The sequence below is a fragment of the Microcaecilia unicolor genome, chromosome 2 (genome assembly GCF_901765095.1).
Source record: "Microcaecilia unicolor chromosome 2, aMicUni1.1, whole genome shotgun sequence".
Taxonomy (NCBI): Eukaryota; Metazoa; Chordata; class Amphibia; order Gymnophiona; family Siphonopidae; genus Microcaecilia; species Microcaecilia unicolor.
The window spans coordinates 473478924-473496980 of NC_044032.1; the positions used below are offsets into that span (position 1 = coordinate 473478924).

At 41.5% G+C, this 18057-nt stretch overlaps 1 protein-coding gene across 1 annotated transcript in view; it reads right to left on the reverse strand.

Moving 5' to 3' along the window:
- Positions 1 to 8553: 8553 nt before the first annotated feature.
- The window catches only part of SUCLG1 (succinate-CoA ligase alpha subunit), a 74460-nt gene continuing 64956 nt past the window's right edge, over positions 8554 to 18057 (reverse strand). Inside the window, exon 9 of the mRNA XM_030191025.1 lies at positions 8554 to 8787. Coding sequence (XP_030046885.1) covers positions 8761 to 8787 — 27 coding nt within the window. The 3' untranslated portion in view covers positions 8554 to 8760. The remainder of the gene's footprint in view (positions 8788 to 18057) is intronic.

Genomic DNA, 18057 nt, shown 5'->3' on the forward strand with positions numbered 1-18057 from the left:
CGAAGAGTTGCTGGACATGGATGGAGGGGAGGGCAGGAGAAATACTGGACGTGGATGGAGGAGAGAGTGACAGGAAGGAGATGCACATGGATGGAGGGGAGAAAGGAGAAATGCTGGACATGGAGTGGAGGAAAGAAAGGAAGTAGATGTACATGGAGGGGAGAGTAGAAATGCTGGACATGGATGGAGGGGAGGGAAGACAGAGGAGGAGATGCACATGGATGAAGGGGAGAGGAGAAATGCTGGATATGGATGGAGGGGAGGGAAACAGAGGAAGGAGATGCACATGGATGGAGGGGAGAGAGGAGAAATGCTGAAGATGGATGGAGGGGAGGGAAGAGAGGAAGTGAGATGAACATGGATGGAGGAGCAGAGAGAGAGGAAAAATGCTGGACATGGATGGAGAAGAGGTAAGAGAGAGGAAGGAGATGCATATGGATGGAGGGGAGTGAAGAATGAGGAAGGAGATGCATACTGACGGAGATGAGGGAAAGGGAAAAGAGGAGGAAAAATTACACATGGATGGAGAAAATAGATGCTGGATGGAAAGGGGAGAGAGAGGGGGTAGACGCTGGATGGAAAGGAGGAAGAGAGGGGCAGATGCTGGAAAGAAAAGGGAGACAGAGTGGGTAGACGCTGGATAGAAAGGGGGGAGAGTTAAGAAAAAGGAAAGAAGAAACAAGAGACTGGGACCAACACAATTAGAAACAGTAAATGGCCAGACCACAGAATTTTATTTTTAGTTTAGGATAAAGTAGTGTGGTAGCTGTGTTAATAAATACAGAAAATGGAAGTAAGATGATATCTTTATTGGACTAATTTTAATACATTTTTGACTAATGTTTGGAGACCAAACCCTCCTTTCTCATGTCAGAACAGAATACCTTAACAGCAGTACACTGTCCTGACCTGAGGAAAGAGGTTTTGGCCTTTGAAAGCTATTGAAAAATGTATTTAGTCCAATAAAATTATATCTTTTCCATTTTTTGTTTAATTTGTATATGTTAACCTATAGTATAGTAATTGAAATATGTCAGTTTTTGAAATTTGCATCTCTTTATATTTGCACAGTACAGGGGGCCTGAGGGGCAGGACTGTTTGGGGAAGAAGTCCTGGTGCAGGTTGCAGGCAGCCTATGAGTGGCGCTGCCACTGTCCAGGTGAAGACTGCAGCAGATAGGATATTAAGGTACGGGGGGGGGGGGGGGGGGGAGGACGCACTGCATGTAAAAAAAAAAAATTTCAGCACCCCTAATCATTTTGAAAAGTTGGCTCCTATGATTGGTACAGGTGGACATGAGGACAGAGAATACTGTTTCTGTGCAGTATTTCAGGAATGTGGGAATGGTTTTCCTTTCTAGTACATTGATTCTATTAATGGATGTGCATTTGCACATATGACTGATTACACTTGAATGCAGATTACAGTTGGTGCTATAGGAAGGGGACCTGATAGCCCATGCCCAGTGCTGGGGGGGGGGGGGGCATTCCCAAACAGATTCTGTTCCAGAGTGTTCCTTATTAGAGTCCATGCTCTAACGGATATGGTCCTCGGGGGCAGGTGGTGGTGGTGGTGCATAAACAGGCATCTTCTGTGCCTCAGGCAAAGGTGAATTAGGCGCATGTTTTCCTGCTCGCTGAAATTCAGTTCACTTTTCAGAGACATGTTTCTCGGCGAATAAACGTTGTAAAACATGCATCGCCTTATATGGACGTCCATGCATGATGGACACGTTACATGAACAGCTCCACATATGGACGTCCATCCCATATATGGATGGGTCAGCAAGTGGACGTCCTGGCCCATATATGGCAGGTCAAAATGTGGACATCCATCACATGCATGGACCATCTTCACACATGCGGGGCCTTATATGGATGATTATGTGTTCACATGTGCGGAGCCTTATATGGATCATTATCAAGTGTGCGAACTTCATATATACAATAAAATATGAATGTTCCTTATATTTCCCATACCTGGATGTTCCTCAAGTACAGTGAATGTAGTTGTGGATCATCCAGGTACGGGAAATATAAGGAACATTCATAGTGCAAAGTACAGTAAAAAGGACATGTGCTTGTCATTTGGATATTAGAGAAGATGGGAGAGACAGTTTGAAAAGAGCTATTCTGTGAAAATTATTTCAGTGCATCAGTTTCTGAGCTGCAAAGATGGAATTGCTTCTCCCCTAGAGATGCAGGTGGTCATTTTTTTCCTCTTGCACCCTCGCTCAGCTCTGGCCCATTTTAAACGTTAATGTGTGTTTTAACTGGTTTTCACCTAAATGCCAAATTTTGTCCTGCTCCATTGAATTTGAGGAGATATATTTTGCTTCAAAACAGATGTTCTGGACACCTTAGGTATAATTCCTTTCCAACATCTGTTAGGTTAGAAAGACTAAAATGGCATCATCAGAGGTTTTATATTAGTGGCTAGAGTAGCAAAAAATAAAGGCGTTAGTTTTATTTCAGCCTAGTTCTACGCCTTTTAGATGGCTATTTACATAAGGAACTATAAACTGAAAGCTAGCCACACTCATTTAGGGTACCTCCATTTTAGGCTGTATTACTTTTAAAGAAACATGAACTAGGCACCCTGAGAGCTTTTCAAAGTTCCATTGCAAGTTCCTGGTCCTATTGCCTTTTTGTCTAAAAATTGCCTCAATAGGTTTCCTGTTGCAGTCCTTTGGGAAATCATCCAAAAATGCCTTTGGGGGAGTTGTGATTCCTGTAACATTCTCCTTTTGGTGTTTTGCAATCAGCCTGGAAGCAAATTAGGACTAGGAGTTGACAGAATAACTTGAAGTTGCTAATTTAGAAATCTTTTTATGTTACTACCTTGGGACTCCAACTGACTTGTTTTATAGAAAATCACAACCTAAATTGGGGTTACAGTAGTATTTCCTGCTGATAAAAATGCATAAAGCTGAATGACAGAAGAACAAGAGTGTAATTTTAGTTTTATTACATCTGTTCTCATTCTTGTGTTCAGGATACCCATTTCCTTTTATGAAAAAATGTAGGAAGCACCCTCAGAAGACAGGAATACATCAATAAACCTGGACAAGTTTGAATTATTTCACTGTGTAGGGTATTGTTTCTGTTAGCTATCTATACTGCAAAATTTATTTTTTGAAATTTTGTTGGCATACATGCATTACTGCTAACAGTATCTTCTAAATATTTGTAATGCAAATTTTGTTCACAATCCATGCATGGCAACTACTGTAATGACCATTTATTTGGATAGTACTACTACTACTACTATTTAGCATTTCTATAGCGCTACAAGGCATACGCAGCGCTGTACAAACATAGAAGAAAGACAGTCCCTGCTCAAAGAGCTTACAATCTAATAGACAAAAAATAAATAAAGTAAGCAAGGAATAGCTATGCAAATAAAATGTGTGTGTGTGTGTGTGTTAATAGTGATTTTACAGTATAAACTTTAATAAATGAAAAATGTTTAAAGAGGAAAATTAAACAGTTCTAAAATAGTCCTTTCATGGAATGCTAGCATTACTGTGCATGAGATACATAAATGATTTATATTTCATCAGCACACTATGTTTCAGTTTGCACTTAAGAAAGCCTATGGAACAAATTGCTCACATGCAAGCACTGGTAATTGGATTAAGGCTGGAATTGTTCCAGAAAGGACCTTGGATCCATTTGTCATAAATATATCCACCGTTCAGTGCAAGTTAAGTATTGCTTATAAGTAACTTAGAGATTAAAAAGTAAAATGAACAGTTAAATAAGTAAATGAAGAAACAGTTTAATAAAATATTATCGCCAGGGAGGATTTGGGTGCTGTTGAATGTCCAATAAAAGAGTGAAGTTGGTCATGTGCACTGCTGAGGCGATAAAAAACATATGAATGATTTCTATATGATATATGGTTAAGGTGGAAGTTAAAACCATATATGAGCCTTGTTAGGGGAGTAGTTACATCTATTGTAAGAAGCCACATAAATAGCTGGAATCTACTGGTTTAAACTTAACCATCTAAGATAATATTCAGAGATAGCCAGTTAATTTTCAACTGGCCACAAATAAACTGTTTATTCAATGCTGGTCACCAGAAATAGCCTGGCCTTGAAGATCCAGGCTGACCGCTGACTGAGGAAGTTAGCCAAGCTCCCCTCCTACAGTCTGAATATCAGCCCCCACCTACCCCATACCATAGAGAAAACCCATTCACTTGGGACCACTGGTTGGTGAACATGAAAGGAAATGCTGGGTTAATTTGGCAAGGTGTGGCCAGAACTCTGACTCTCCATATTTCCAGAGAAGGGCAAGAAGAGTCCACAGATGGTGATCTCATTGTGGAGGGTCTCCATAGGCTCTAAATCCTCCTTGAGAGAACTTGGAGAAGTTTCTGCACCACCCCAGAATGAACGCCTTAGTGACAATGGTCATGAATAAGACTATCACTCTGGTAGAGGGTGGTTTGGTCCTTAAAAGGATTTGAATGACTGGAACATGGAGATGTTTATCAAACAAGCCTTTAGCACTTTAGCTTTTGGTGTTCAGGCATTGGTTTGCGGCACTTATCTTGCAAGGGCCATCCTGCAGCAGATGTTGCATCACTGGAAGTTATGTGGTTGGTCTGGTGCATATTTGCCCATCTAGTCTACCTGAATGTAATTCACCTTAAGCTAAATCCAAATAATAATTTTCTCCCACTGTTTGCTGTAGTGGTGACCAATAGGTGGCTGTGGCTCCAATACAGGTTGGCAGACTCTGCCTCCAGGTCTCATTTAATCAACCAGCCCTGAAAGGGGAGCTTATTTTTATTTTGTTACATTTGTACCCCGCTCTTTCCCACTCATGGCAGGCTCAATGCGGTTTACATGGGGCAATGGAGGGTTAAGTGACTTGCCCAGAGTCACACGGAGCTGCCTGTGCCTGAAGTGGGAATTGAACTCAGTTCCTCAGTTCCCCAGGACCAAAGTCCACCACCCTAACCCCTAGGCCACTCCTCCCTACTACTTTGGCACCAAGCTAGATGCCTTCTGTGACTGGAGAGGTGATATCTTTCACAATCAAGGCTGTTTCCTGATGTTCTTCAGACGTGGGAGCTTACATAAGAATAGCCATACTGGGTCACACCAGTGGTCCATCTTGCCCAGTATCCTGTTTTCAACAGTGGCCAATCCAGGTCATAAGTACCTGGTGTTACCCAAAACATCTCACCGCTTCTTCTGAAACCTATCCATCAGTTCTTGGGGACTTTGTAATGTATATATGTAGTGTATGTGGTGACAGGTGAAGCCTGTCATGAGATAGTCAGGCACAGAGTTCCAGTTTGTAAAACAAAAATTCTATTAGTATTCAGTCTCTATGTCTTCCCGATTGCAGTAGAACCAGGTATCTATTAAAGCATTAGAACAGTCTCTCTCCCCCCTACACTTCCACTCTTACGGCATGTGTAGTACTGTGCTTGTTCTCTCTCTGTTATGCCCTATTTCATCAACAACTTTGATATACCACAAACACAGCATAAAAGATTTAAGCAGTTTACAAGTGCATGCAATAAAATGAAAATAAAAGACAGACTAGGGATTACAATATGCTGCAAAGTTAGCACTATATTGAGGAAAGAGACATCATGGTGAGAATCACAAAGGCCACCACAGGGCAATACCACAAACAAGGGCATATCTATGTTGAACTACTCTGAAGAAAAGGCTTGAATATAGTAACAGGTTTTTATTGCTGTTTTAAATTTACAAGAGGAAGCCTTGGAGTAAATATATAATGGTAGCCCATTCCACAGTACAGTTGCTGCAACTTGAAAACAAGAGTGGTGAATAGAATCTAAGAAAATAAAGGTATGCGGAAAGGGAAATGGGACTTAATATACCACCTTTGTGAGGTTTTTGTAACTACATTCAAAGCGGTTTACATATATTCAGGTACTTGTTTTTGTTCCAGGGGCAATAGAGGATTAACTGACTTGCCCAGTCACAAGCAGCTGCAGAGGGAATCAAACTCAGTTTCCCCAGGATCAAAGTCCACTGCACTAACCACTAGGCTACTCCTCTGAGTGGGAACAAGCAACAAATGTTGAGAAAAGTGAAGAGATTGGGAGGGAACATATGGAATATGAGTTAAAGAGAAAAGGAGGGAGACCAGTATAGAAGGCCCTAGGGGCTAGTATAAGGATTTTAAACAGAATGTGGAATATGACTGGAAGCTAATGTTCTTTAGATAACATTGGTGACACCCTATCCTATTTCCTTGCTCCAGAGAGTAATCTGACAGTAGCATTTAGTTAATTTGAAGTCTATGAAGGTGTGTCTGAGAAAAGCCATGGAGAAGGGAATTGTAGTAATCTAAACATGACAGAACCAAGGAATGAAATAAAAGACAGTACCTTCCTATCAATCAAGGAGCAGATTTCATGCAATTGTCTTCACATACTATGGTGCTTATTTTAGAAGCTCTATTCCTGTTTTGGACATCTGAAAACTGGCATTTAGACATCCATATTATATGAATAACCAAATACCAATATTATAAAACCAGAAAATGGACGTCTAAAACTGCTGTAAATCCATAAAGCAAGGGAGAGTGGTCTGGGTGTGTTTTGGGTGGGACTAGGGAGGGGCAAAAAATCCATAAACAAGGAAGAGTGGTCTGGGTGTATTTGGGTGGGACTAGGGAGGGGCTCTGACTGCAAAGACGTAGGGTAAACCATCGAAGTCTGCTCACTCAACTGAATCAACAATGACACTTCCCCACGTGGCAGATTTTGAATATTTCACTTTCCCATAATGACACACAGCTACACTGTTATCAGTATATTCTATGTTACACTGTAAACCTGTTGAGTGCAGTTCTCTGTTACAATAGAAATCACATTGACTTGTACATTGAACCTAATTTGATTTGGATAATGTGGGATACAAGACTAAATAAATGAAATGAAAGCTGTATTATATAGAACACATGCCTAATGCAGAAGAAATAAGATAAAAAGAAGCCCAACACAAGACGTGCTAATGCATTCCACGTTAGTTTTGGGATATGCATGTACTATTTTTTTTGTAATTTTTTTTAAAGGGTTTGTCAGAGGCAGAGAGTGGGCGTTTCTGCGCCAACTAGTTAGTGCATCTATATTACCGCATGCTGTTAGTGTGTGGATAATGCAGGAGGCCTTACCACCTCCAAAATAGGTGACGGTAAGTACTCACATGGTAATTAAAAAAAAAATAAAATAAAAAAAAAAAAGGCTGCGCACTAATGGCAACATAAGTACATGGCTACTAATGAAATAAATAGAAAATCAGGGTTTTTATGGCCACAGTAAAAACGACCTTAAAATGCAGGAAAGACCCACGTAAGGGAGTTCTAAGGCCAATTTTTCACACATAGCTTAGTAAAAGGATTCCTAAGTGGCATTACTTAAAAATTTGGGGTAAATAATTATACTGTTCACTGAATCTGATATGTTTGTAGCACTCTAGCAGCTTAGAAGTAGGATACCCCCTTTAATTTTTAATAGGTCATTGTGATTATAACTGAATGTAAGGCTGAAGGTAAATGGTATTTTAAACCATCAACGTCTATGATTTTGTTTTAAGATATATAATAGGCAAGTGGGATTGCTACTTTATTTTTTATATTACATGTAGATTTACGTCTATGCCAAAATCCTGATAAGGCTTTTTATCTGGTGTTGATGGTGAACAGTTGATCTGCATTTTGCAGCAGCACCATTGCTTCACATCAATACCAAGATTTTCAGATCACCTTGGAACCTGTGGTTTGGGAATTCCATTGTTTATCATTGTACTAAAGATGCATATGTTGTACATCAAGACGTTTCTAAGACTAGTGTCTAGTCTCCTCTTCAAAATGGGCCTTTGAAGCCATTGTATGAGGCAATGGAGACATCAGCAAAGGAGGGACCTGTTGAGGGATGCAGTCAGCCAACTTCTGCGCCAAACATCTTTCATGCATCTTTTCTCTTCCTAGTACTGGTCTCACAGGAGGGATATGCATCTAACTGTGCTTGCTGTCCTTTCTTGACAGTATAACCCCAACCAGATGCGACAACAGCGTGGGTGTCAAAGTTTGAAATCTTTTCTCCAACTCTGCTTGTGCTATGCATTTGCAGCTATCAAAGTAGACAATTTTTTCCCTGAACAAAGAATATAAATTAAATGATAGAAAAAAACACAATGAAAAATGTTGTCACAATATGTGAGAGCTTTGTTTTATAGCCACTCAACAAAACATAAAATTGAGATGTTAGACATTGGAACTTTACACTAGCTGAGTTCCAGGAAAGCTGTTCCATCTTGGCACCATCAGATGATATCACTGACTTGTGTGTCTGATTCAATTTTGCTTGTTGATGAAGCAATCTACACTACAAGGTGCAGAGATGCAAACGGTAAAAAAGAACTCTTACTCCAAATAAATCATCCAAAATAATCATGAAGAAAATAAAACATCAAATTTCACATATAAATTGCCAAACAAATGTATCCTGTATAGTTCGATTCATAATAATAAAAGCCAAATCACTAAGTTATACTGGAATCCAAATTAAATGGTACGCTTTATTCATTTGCTTAAAATTACAACCATAATAAATCCACAGTAGATTCTGGGTGGGAAGAATAGTTTATGGCTCGAAGTGGTACTGAAAGATGTTTGTATTAATTATACTAGTCAGCACAAGGTATGTGACGAAGATGGACACAGGAGTTCTGTGACAATTTTGACAGTCCCCAAGGGTTTTCTACAGCATTTTTCTCTTCTCAAATTCCTTTAGAGGGGAAGAAAGAAAAAAAAAAAGACAATTACACATGTTACTAAAACATTCCATTCTCCATTTATAATACTCAGCAAAAGATACTGAATGTGACACCTAGAAATCACCCAAATTTCATGCTAATACAAATAGAGTAAAAAAAGATACAGGGCTTCTGCCTTGAATCCCTGAATCACATTGAATAAAGACCTCAGACAACTGCCCCCTCAAAACTGAGGAACAAAACTGATACAGAGTATTGAAATAATTTGTTTCCCTGGAAATGAATATAGAACCATTCTTTGTTTACAAATTGTTAAACTGTTGATGCATACCATACAATATTCTATATAATGATTTTAAATTGGTAACATTAATATATAAAATCTTATATGGTATGGGTCCAGAAGGTTCATTTCCAATGAACTGTATAAATTCTCACTGCCAATCCTTGCTGAAACTTGGCTTTCCTTCAGTAAAATCTGTTTGTTTAAACTTGTAATTTGACGATTCTTTTGCATACCAGGGAACCTGCAGTGGAATGAGCTCCCTGTGGATTTAAGACAAATGTCATCGTAACTTCTCTTTTAAAAAGTTTTGAAAACTTATTTTTAATTGTTATGATGCAGTAGTCTAAATTGTAACTTACAATTGCTGTTAATCTCTATATTTAATCAGACGTTATGGTTTGTTATCCGCTTAGAACAAAAAAATTGTCTTACCTGATAATTTTCTTTCCTTTAGGCACAACGGATGAATCCAGAGACTTGTGGGTTGTGACCATCTACCATCAGGTGGAGATAGAGCGCTCTGTCTTATATGACAGAACACTCATGCTTATATGTCAGTATTGCTCATAACAAATTAGATGTAAAGAGAATTATAACATTTCTCCTCCCCCCCCTCCCACAGGGAAAAGTGATAAAACAAGAACTGCAACAGGTAAACCAATCACAACAGTTCATCCAAATTGGAAAAACACAGCAAACCGGTCCAACAGAAGATAACTAACTGATAGGAACTGCCAGAAAAAAACAGAGTGGGCCTCTGCATTCATCTGCTACCTAAAGGAAAGAAAATTATCAGGTTAAGATAAAAATTTTTGCTCCTTAGTGTCAGCAGCAGATGAAGACTTGGAAGGATGTAGCAAAGCAACCCCTTAAGTAGGGTAGGAACCTGAAGCTCCCGAGGATAGCACCAATACTCCAAAAGATACCGCCAACTGAGCAGAGACATTGAACTGATAGTGTGTGTAGAAGGTATGCAAAAAGAAACTGTTGCCGCCCTACACATTACTATGAAAAGAACGGACAGGCTTTTGCCCAATAAGTCACCACAGCTTGGGTAAAATATGCCCAAACTCTGGCAGGAAGTGGATTACCTGCTAGAAATATGCAGACATAATAGTCTCCTTGACCCAGCGAGCAATCGTGGCTCCAGAAACCTCATACTGTTCCGAGGTCCCAAGCAAGAGAAGAACAAAAGATAGGACAGACAGAACCCAATGGGCCCTTCTAAAGACTGCAGGAGTAGACGGCAAATGTCAAGTGGGAAGATACGAATGTTGATAGAGATGAAAAGCGGAAACCACTTTAGTAAGAAAAGATGGTACTGTGCGCACCATCACCCTCTCAAGAGAAATCCGGAGGATCTTGACAGGGCAAACCCTGGAGATCTGGAACCCTGCTTGGGCTGACACCTGAACCCTTCTGAGTAAAATTAAGTCACCCTGGACAATAGTACCTGGTAACTGAAAACGAGGGCGAGCCTGACCCAACAGTAAAGAACATTTACGCTTGTCCTCAGGAAGACAGAGGCTTGAGCACCCAGAACTTCCACCTAGTTTGCAACAGCCTGCCTTTCCAAGGGAGCTTAACCAGCCATTATTTGAAGTTGCACCTGCCACCTAGTGGCACAACCACAGCAAAGGTCAGGCTGTGACCACCAAAGACATCCGCTTGGCCAACGCCCAAATCAAGCCATACCAGGAATCGCTGAAAATGCCAGCCCTTTCTCCACATCTGGCAATTCAGTAGGAGGCTGAACAAATCCTTAAGCTGTTGCACTTGGCTAAGGCACACCCTAGCAGCAAACGAGCTGTAGACAGCTTTCTGCAGAGAGACAGAGAGAAAAGAGAACGTCTGAATTGTCAGAGGACAGCTACAGAGAAACCACTACTTGAGGCTGAGTTTGTCTTGGAGGAGCCAAGATAGAGAACAGCAGCTGAGAAGAGACCATTGAAGAGGTCTGAGTGGAATCTGGCCCATGGAAGAACATTCAAGATAGAGGCCATCGTGCCCAGAACCCAAACACATTTCCAAACCTTGGAACATGGAAGGGAAAGTAGATCCTGACTTGGGTGCGCATAAATCTTTGTTGAGGAGCACCAGAAAGAAATGCCACTCCCACATACTCCTAGATTTATTTACATCATTTATACCCCACAATTTTCCAGCACTGGCAGGCTCAATATGGCTTACAACATTTAGTTAACAAACAGGAAATTACAATAAATGGAAAGTGATACGAGGGGCGGAAAGGTACAGAGTTAGTAGTTAAGTCCACAAGATCTTTAGAGGAGTTGGAGTCCAGGAATCACAGAGGCAGGACGGGATCTTTAGGGTAAGCTTGCCCAAATAAGTAGGTCTTGAGAGACTTCCTGAAAGTCACTTGATCTTGCACCGTTTTTACAGATTTAGGTAATGTATTCCATAAATGAGTGCTGATATAGGAAACGATGGAAGCATATGTGGTTTTATACTTTGAGACCAGAACACGCAGGGTAATTGAGGTTTAAGTATGAACTAGAAGATTGAAGCAAATTCCTTGGTGGTAAGTTGAAAAGGGCATCCATATATGCTGGAGCTGCTCCGTAGAGGATCTTATGGACTAGGGTGCAAATTTTAAAAGTTATTCGCTCCTGTACAGGAAGCCAGTGTAATTTCGCACAAAGAGGTCTGGAATTGTTGAACTTTGATGCTCCGAAGATAAGTCAAGCTGCTGTGTTTTGGGCAGTTTGTAGTTTTTTGAGAAGTAAGTCTCTGCACCCTGTGTATATGCCATAGCAGTAATCAATTCGGCTTAAGACTAGTGACTGGACTAAATTACAAAATACTCCTCTTGGGAAATAAGGCTTTAATCGTTTTAGTTTCCAGAGAGAGAAGAATATTTTCTTTGTGGTTGAGGTGGTATGATCCAACAGTGTTAAGTTCTAGTATTCGTAGACTCTCAGAGATGGGCAGGGTAAGGCCTGGTGCATTTAAGGTAGCGGGTCTGAATTTGTTAAAGGGAGAGGAAAGAATAAGGCAATGAGGTTTTTCTATATTAAGCTTTAATTTGAAGGAGTTAGCCCAAGTGAGCATGGTGTTTATCCCAAGGCTGATTTCATTAGTTATTTCGGTGAAATTTGTCCGAAAAGGGATGTAAATAGTGACATCATCTGCATAGATAAATGGGTGAGGACCAAGCTTTGAAAGGGCTGAGGCCAGGGGAATCAGCATTACGTTGAAGAGAATAGGGGAAAGTGGCGAGCCTTGAGGCACACCACAGACTGGTTGTCATGGAGGGGATAAACTTGAATTGGACTTTACTTGGTAGGTTCTGGTGGTTAAGAAACCTTTCAGCCATGCTAGAACATTTCCTCCGGCTCCCAAGTAGTCGAGGAGTCTTAACAGGATGGTGTGGTCCACCATGTCAAAAGCACTTGACAAGTCAAATTGTAGTAGAAGAATGCTTTTCCCTAATGCTATTTCTTGCTTGAAGTTTGACAGAAGTGTGACGAACACAGTTTAAGTGCTGTGGAAGTGTACGAAATCCCCTGCGATTCATGTAATATGGAGAATCTATCCAGATACTCACTGAGTTGTTTATTCACCATGCTCTCCATTAACTTTACAAATAGTGGGATTGATGCAATTTGTGTTGGAAACCACTGACTCTTGGGGAAATTGAATACCAATCCCAAGGACTAATCTTGAAGGAAATCTAAAGACTCTCTTGGCAGGAAGAGTTGCACATCTGCCAATCGTCAAGGTACGGATGAACCTGCCATCCATCTGTGCAAAGGAAGGCTGCCACTATTACCATGACCTTAAAAAAATTTCTGTGGTGATTGGGAAAGGCTGAATGGCATGGTCATAAATGGATCAACTTCTCCAAGGATAGCAAACCCCAGAAATCTAGTGTGGGGAGACAAATGAAAGTATGCTTCCTGGTGATCCAGGAAGGTAAAACACTCTCCCTGCTGGATAGAAACCCTTACAGATTGTAATGTACCCATTTCAAAATGTTGAACCACCCACACTCTACAGATTCTTTTGAAGTCCAAACCTAGGAGGGAGAAATCCCTCTTCTTTGGAACTGCGAAGGAAATGGAATAACTTCCTGTTCTCCAATCACAATGGGGAACAATGCACTGTGCCTAAATGCAGAAGCATTTACAAGGTAGCTTGAACTGCTCGACAGTACTACTACTACTATAAATCATTTCTGTAGCGCTACCAGTCGTATGCAGCACTTCACAATTGAACATGAAGAAAAGACAGTCCCTGCTCAAAAGAGCTTACAATCTAAATCAGGACAGACTGGACCAATAAGGATAAGGGTAGGACAGACAGAAGGACACATAGGGAAAGGGACTATTGAAGAGAGGAAGATAAGATAAAGGTTACGAGCAAGTGACAAGTTAGGAGTCAAAAGCAGCATCAAACAGGTAGGCCTTTAGCCCGGATTTCAAGGCGGCCAGGGATGGCGCTAGAAGCATGCATGGAAGTGCACGTCAAAACCTGAAATGAAATGGGAAACCCCTGTTCGTAACCCTGCTTAGGATCACCAAGAAACATCAGGCTGAGGCAAGCTTGGTCCACTCCCCATAGAGCGTGGAGAAGTGTCCTGCTAGTATAAAACCCAAGGAGGGTACTGAGACCCCATCACTGGAAGGTGCAGGAGGCACTGGCAGACCTAGAGTTCAAAGCCGAGGTCGTCCTGACAATATGAAAGAAGGCTTGACTTGATGAAGTGGAACCCTGAAAAGTTGCTTGGCCTGTAGCCCTTGGCCTCACGAAACTGAAGATGAGACTTAGGCTTGTCCTCTGGCCAGCTCCGAGACTCAGGGTTTCCTAGGTCTTAACCAACTACTCTAGATCTTCACCAAACAAAGGATTACCTCTAAAAGGTAGCTTGGTACATGTGACTACTTGGAAGCCATAGCAACTATCCAATGTGTAGGCCAGAGCTACCTACTTGAGGAGCGTATCAAGAATCGGTTGATGTGACTGTGCTCTAAGAACAGGCTGGAATGGCTGCGCATTGGAGCTACATAGTGGGGCTGAGATCCAAAACTAGAAGGTGTAGCCGAAAATAGCTGGTGATACCACTGTGCACGATTCATGGTAAGCTGCAGTGGGACTTGAACCAGCCACCTCTGGACCTCTGTGCCCATTCTCAACTGGAGGCTTTAACCAATAAACTATGCCTCTACACTGAAGTAGCTCTGAAAGAAGACTGCTAGCCATCAAAAACAATAAAAAGTACAACAGAAGCTTGTACTGACACTATGATCTACAAATAAATAGTGGAGCTGCTGACTGGGGTTGGTGTGCAAGAGGTGTGCACTTGTCAATGTGCAACACCAGAGAGCAGAGTTGTGGTGGAAAACTAACACTGCTAACCTAATGCACAGTAGCGTACTGACAGCTGCCCCCAGCCATGCAAGGAACAGCCTGTCAAGACAAGGACTATGAAAGAGAGCCAAGATCCACAGCTTCAAATATCATGTACAAACCAGCCTGGAACCTGTGACCTTGAATGCCAGGTACCTTCCAGAAGAGACTATTATGCTTCTCAAAATACTGCAAACATTGCATCTGGAGACATTTCCAACAGTGAGGTCTCAGAAGTACTATGAAGTCCAGGGGAGACCTGAAATCAGTGCACTAGCCCCCTAAAACAAAACTCAAGATGAAAATCCCACACAGAAACAGGAAGACAATAGCCCCAATCCCGTACTCAGTAGGAGGATGCCCTTACTGCCAAAAAAATAGAGCTTGGGGAACAAAGGAAACTGTAAAGGAAGTGAGGGAAAACTGTCATGGAGCTTTATTGTATTTACGGAGGCAATTAAACCCACATGCAAGTCTTCTCTCTTGTTTTTTTTTAGCAACCGCCCCTGACAAAAAAAAGTGAGGGGACTTTAAGCTCTCCCAAAGGGGCACAAAAGGATAGAACACAAAATAGAACAAATGACTTAACACCCCTGGTACACGGCCCTGTTGGCGGACACTGGCTCCCACACCAGGAACACAGAGAACCAACCCTGGAACTATAAGTAAAAGCAGTAATTCGCCGCAGGCAGCATGGTAAGCTGGGGCCTGCTGCCACCATCAAATCCATCTTTGGGTAAATGCAACTGTCCCAGCATATGGCAGAAAGAGGGGAAAGGTGCAACATAGGCGCTGAGCCGAGATGATGTCTTGGCCCAGCAGAAATGCACCCTGGAGAGACAATACAAAACCTGAGCAGGGACAAAGAGAAAAAAAAAAACAGGGCAAATTCTCCTAAAGAAAATCACTTGCACCACGGTGAGAATAGCGGGCATTCCAGGGAACAGCTCATCTGCCCCCAGATCTCCTGCAGTTGTGCAGTCACCAACTGCCCATACAGGACCTTGTAGCAATGAGGTGGCAACAGTGGGCCAAAGACCACTCAGCATAGCCCAACCGCCCCTGTCCCCAATGAGAGTCAGGAGCCAGGTGAAGAGGCAGGAAGATAGAAGCAACCCAGCAGGTTCCCCTGCCTACGTCCTCTCTCTTTTTTTTTCGTCAACAGAAGCAGAACCTTGGAGCAAAATAAACACGGGGGAAAATATAGCAGATGACCCCCCCCCCCCCCCCGGGGGAACCCCTGGATCAGCTGCACGAAGGAAAGAAGTGACAAAAATAGAAACAGGTGAGAATCAATCTTGCCAGCCTCAGCTTGCTTGCACGCTACCAATATGGCTGCCGAAGCCATGCTACCATCATGAGGAAAACCACCCCGTGCTTCCCTCATGAAGGAAATGAGCGAGGCCTTTACCAGTGCTGTCTTGCGACTCCACTGCAAGCCTGCACCACCAGTCACAGAATGAGCCACCGCTGCACGCCACATCCAACCAGCCCCCCCCCCCCCCCCCCCCCCACCATCGGCAAGTTGTCCGATATGGACAGCGGCTATGCTCTGGTGGAGCCAGTCAAAATCTTGTCCATTGCCGTCATAAGTCCTGCCTGTGTCCCACTGCATTTGGAGACTCACAGTTACCCTCTCTTCCAACAGCCCTGATACTAGGGGCATCGGTATCACTCCTGAAGCAAGTTGTGGACTGAAAGGAGAATGCCCCAAGACCTGGCTTTAAAAAAAAAATTATTTTAAAGAAGCCAAAAGATCCACAGCATGGAGGAAGGAGAATGGCAGAAGGGTGGGGGATGGACCTGGTATCACCAAGTGTACCCCCTAAAGATAGCACTGCTCAGCTGCGCATCCCATGGCTCTACTGAACTGAGAGACCCAGAACAGGAACTGCTAACGGATGAGACAAGGAGCGCGCAAGAGACTATCCATCCACCTGCTGGAGATACTGAATACTGATTGACCAAGGAGCATCCCATCCTATAAGACAATTCAGATCTCCATCTGGTGGTACATGCTCACAGCCCACAAGTCTCTGGATTCATCTGCTGCCGAAGCTAAGGAATCTACAGATGAGATTAGAGCAGACTATAAATAGCAAGACTAGAAAAGATCAGATCACAGGAAACTGCTCCAATGTTTCAAGTAACACAAATGAAGTGTTTCAAAAACATTATTCCCAAGTTAGGTTCTCTCACAACTGCTGATTTTTGCTGCCATATATCTCTGAATCAAAAATGGTTAACTTAGAGACAAACCTAAGTCATAAATCATGTTTTACAAGTTTGCTGTTTTAAGATACTGTATTGTTTTTATTTCCTTGATTTACGTTACATTTGTGGGACCCCTCAAGTCCATCTGGATAGGTGAATGTACATCTAAAGAATAAATAAAATAAATGCTATTCTCTTTTCAAGATCCTGAGTTGAAATTAGTACCGACTAACATATCTTTCAAAATGTTAGTGAAAGGTAGCTTGAGTTGAATTGATTCAGGCTATAAGACACATTAAGTAAAAAGAAAAAATTATTTGTAGCCTGTTTAATGCTGGAAGAGGAGATGACAATGAACAGCAACCCATTCCTGCTTGTGATCAAATATGCCTTTCATAACATAATGCAGATATTGCCACCATATTTCAGGAAGGAAATAATTTTAGGTGTTCTAATACAAAAACAGACATTTGGCAGGGGAAGGAGGGAGTCTTATTTAGCAGTCACTGTCTTCTGATGAACCACAGGTTCAACAATACGTTAACTGAAGTCCTCATGAAGCTGACATGGACAAAGGCTTACAGGAAAGCCTACATAATTCCTGCCACATAATGCTCAGCTCCAGACAATGGAACCACAGGTCCTTTGACTGAACTAAATTATACTCTAAAAATTAATTCAGTTAAATACACTTTTTATTTATAAGGATTAAAAATATCTGAAGTGGTTTAATAAAAATGAAACCACTCAACCACAAAGGATTCTAAAAAGAACTCTACAAACAAAATCTAGAACATGCTAGGGATCAAAATGCCTTCCTCCCAGTGTTCCTCTGTAGCTTCTATAGGCTGTAATCACAAAATTAATACTTTATGAAATTATCTGAATAGGAACATGGATGAAATCCATGTATATGCCAATATTTAAATTTTTTTTTTTTTTTTTTTAAGTACAGTAGGAAAAAGATCAACCATAGAAAGGGACACTTCTTTTCTACATGCCTTCTACAGTAGAAGACAAATTATTTTCTTAAACACAGAAATTTGTTCAGATTCATTCTAAACCCTTCTGATTCCATTTACCCAATGAAAAGGTTCAACTGCAGGCACTTGCTTTTCTTTTTTTTTTTTTGTGGATTGTTATGCAAGCCTAAGTAATCAAATTATGACTATTGACCTTAGTAAATGTCACTCTCTTTTCAGATGAGTCAAGGAGCCTGTCTTAATCGTTGCAGTTGTCCAGGTCTTGCTGCGTCTAAGTGGCACCGATGCGGTAAAACCCAGATAATTTCAACAATCATGACACTAGCTGCAGAAGCCTAAGAAAACATATGAGTGTCTTAGCTACAGACAGGTCCATAATATTCAGAAGGTTGAATCTTTACCACAGGATGACAGAGTTGGAAGAAAAT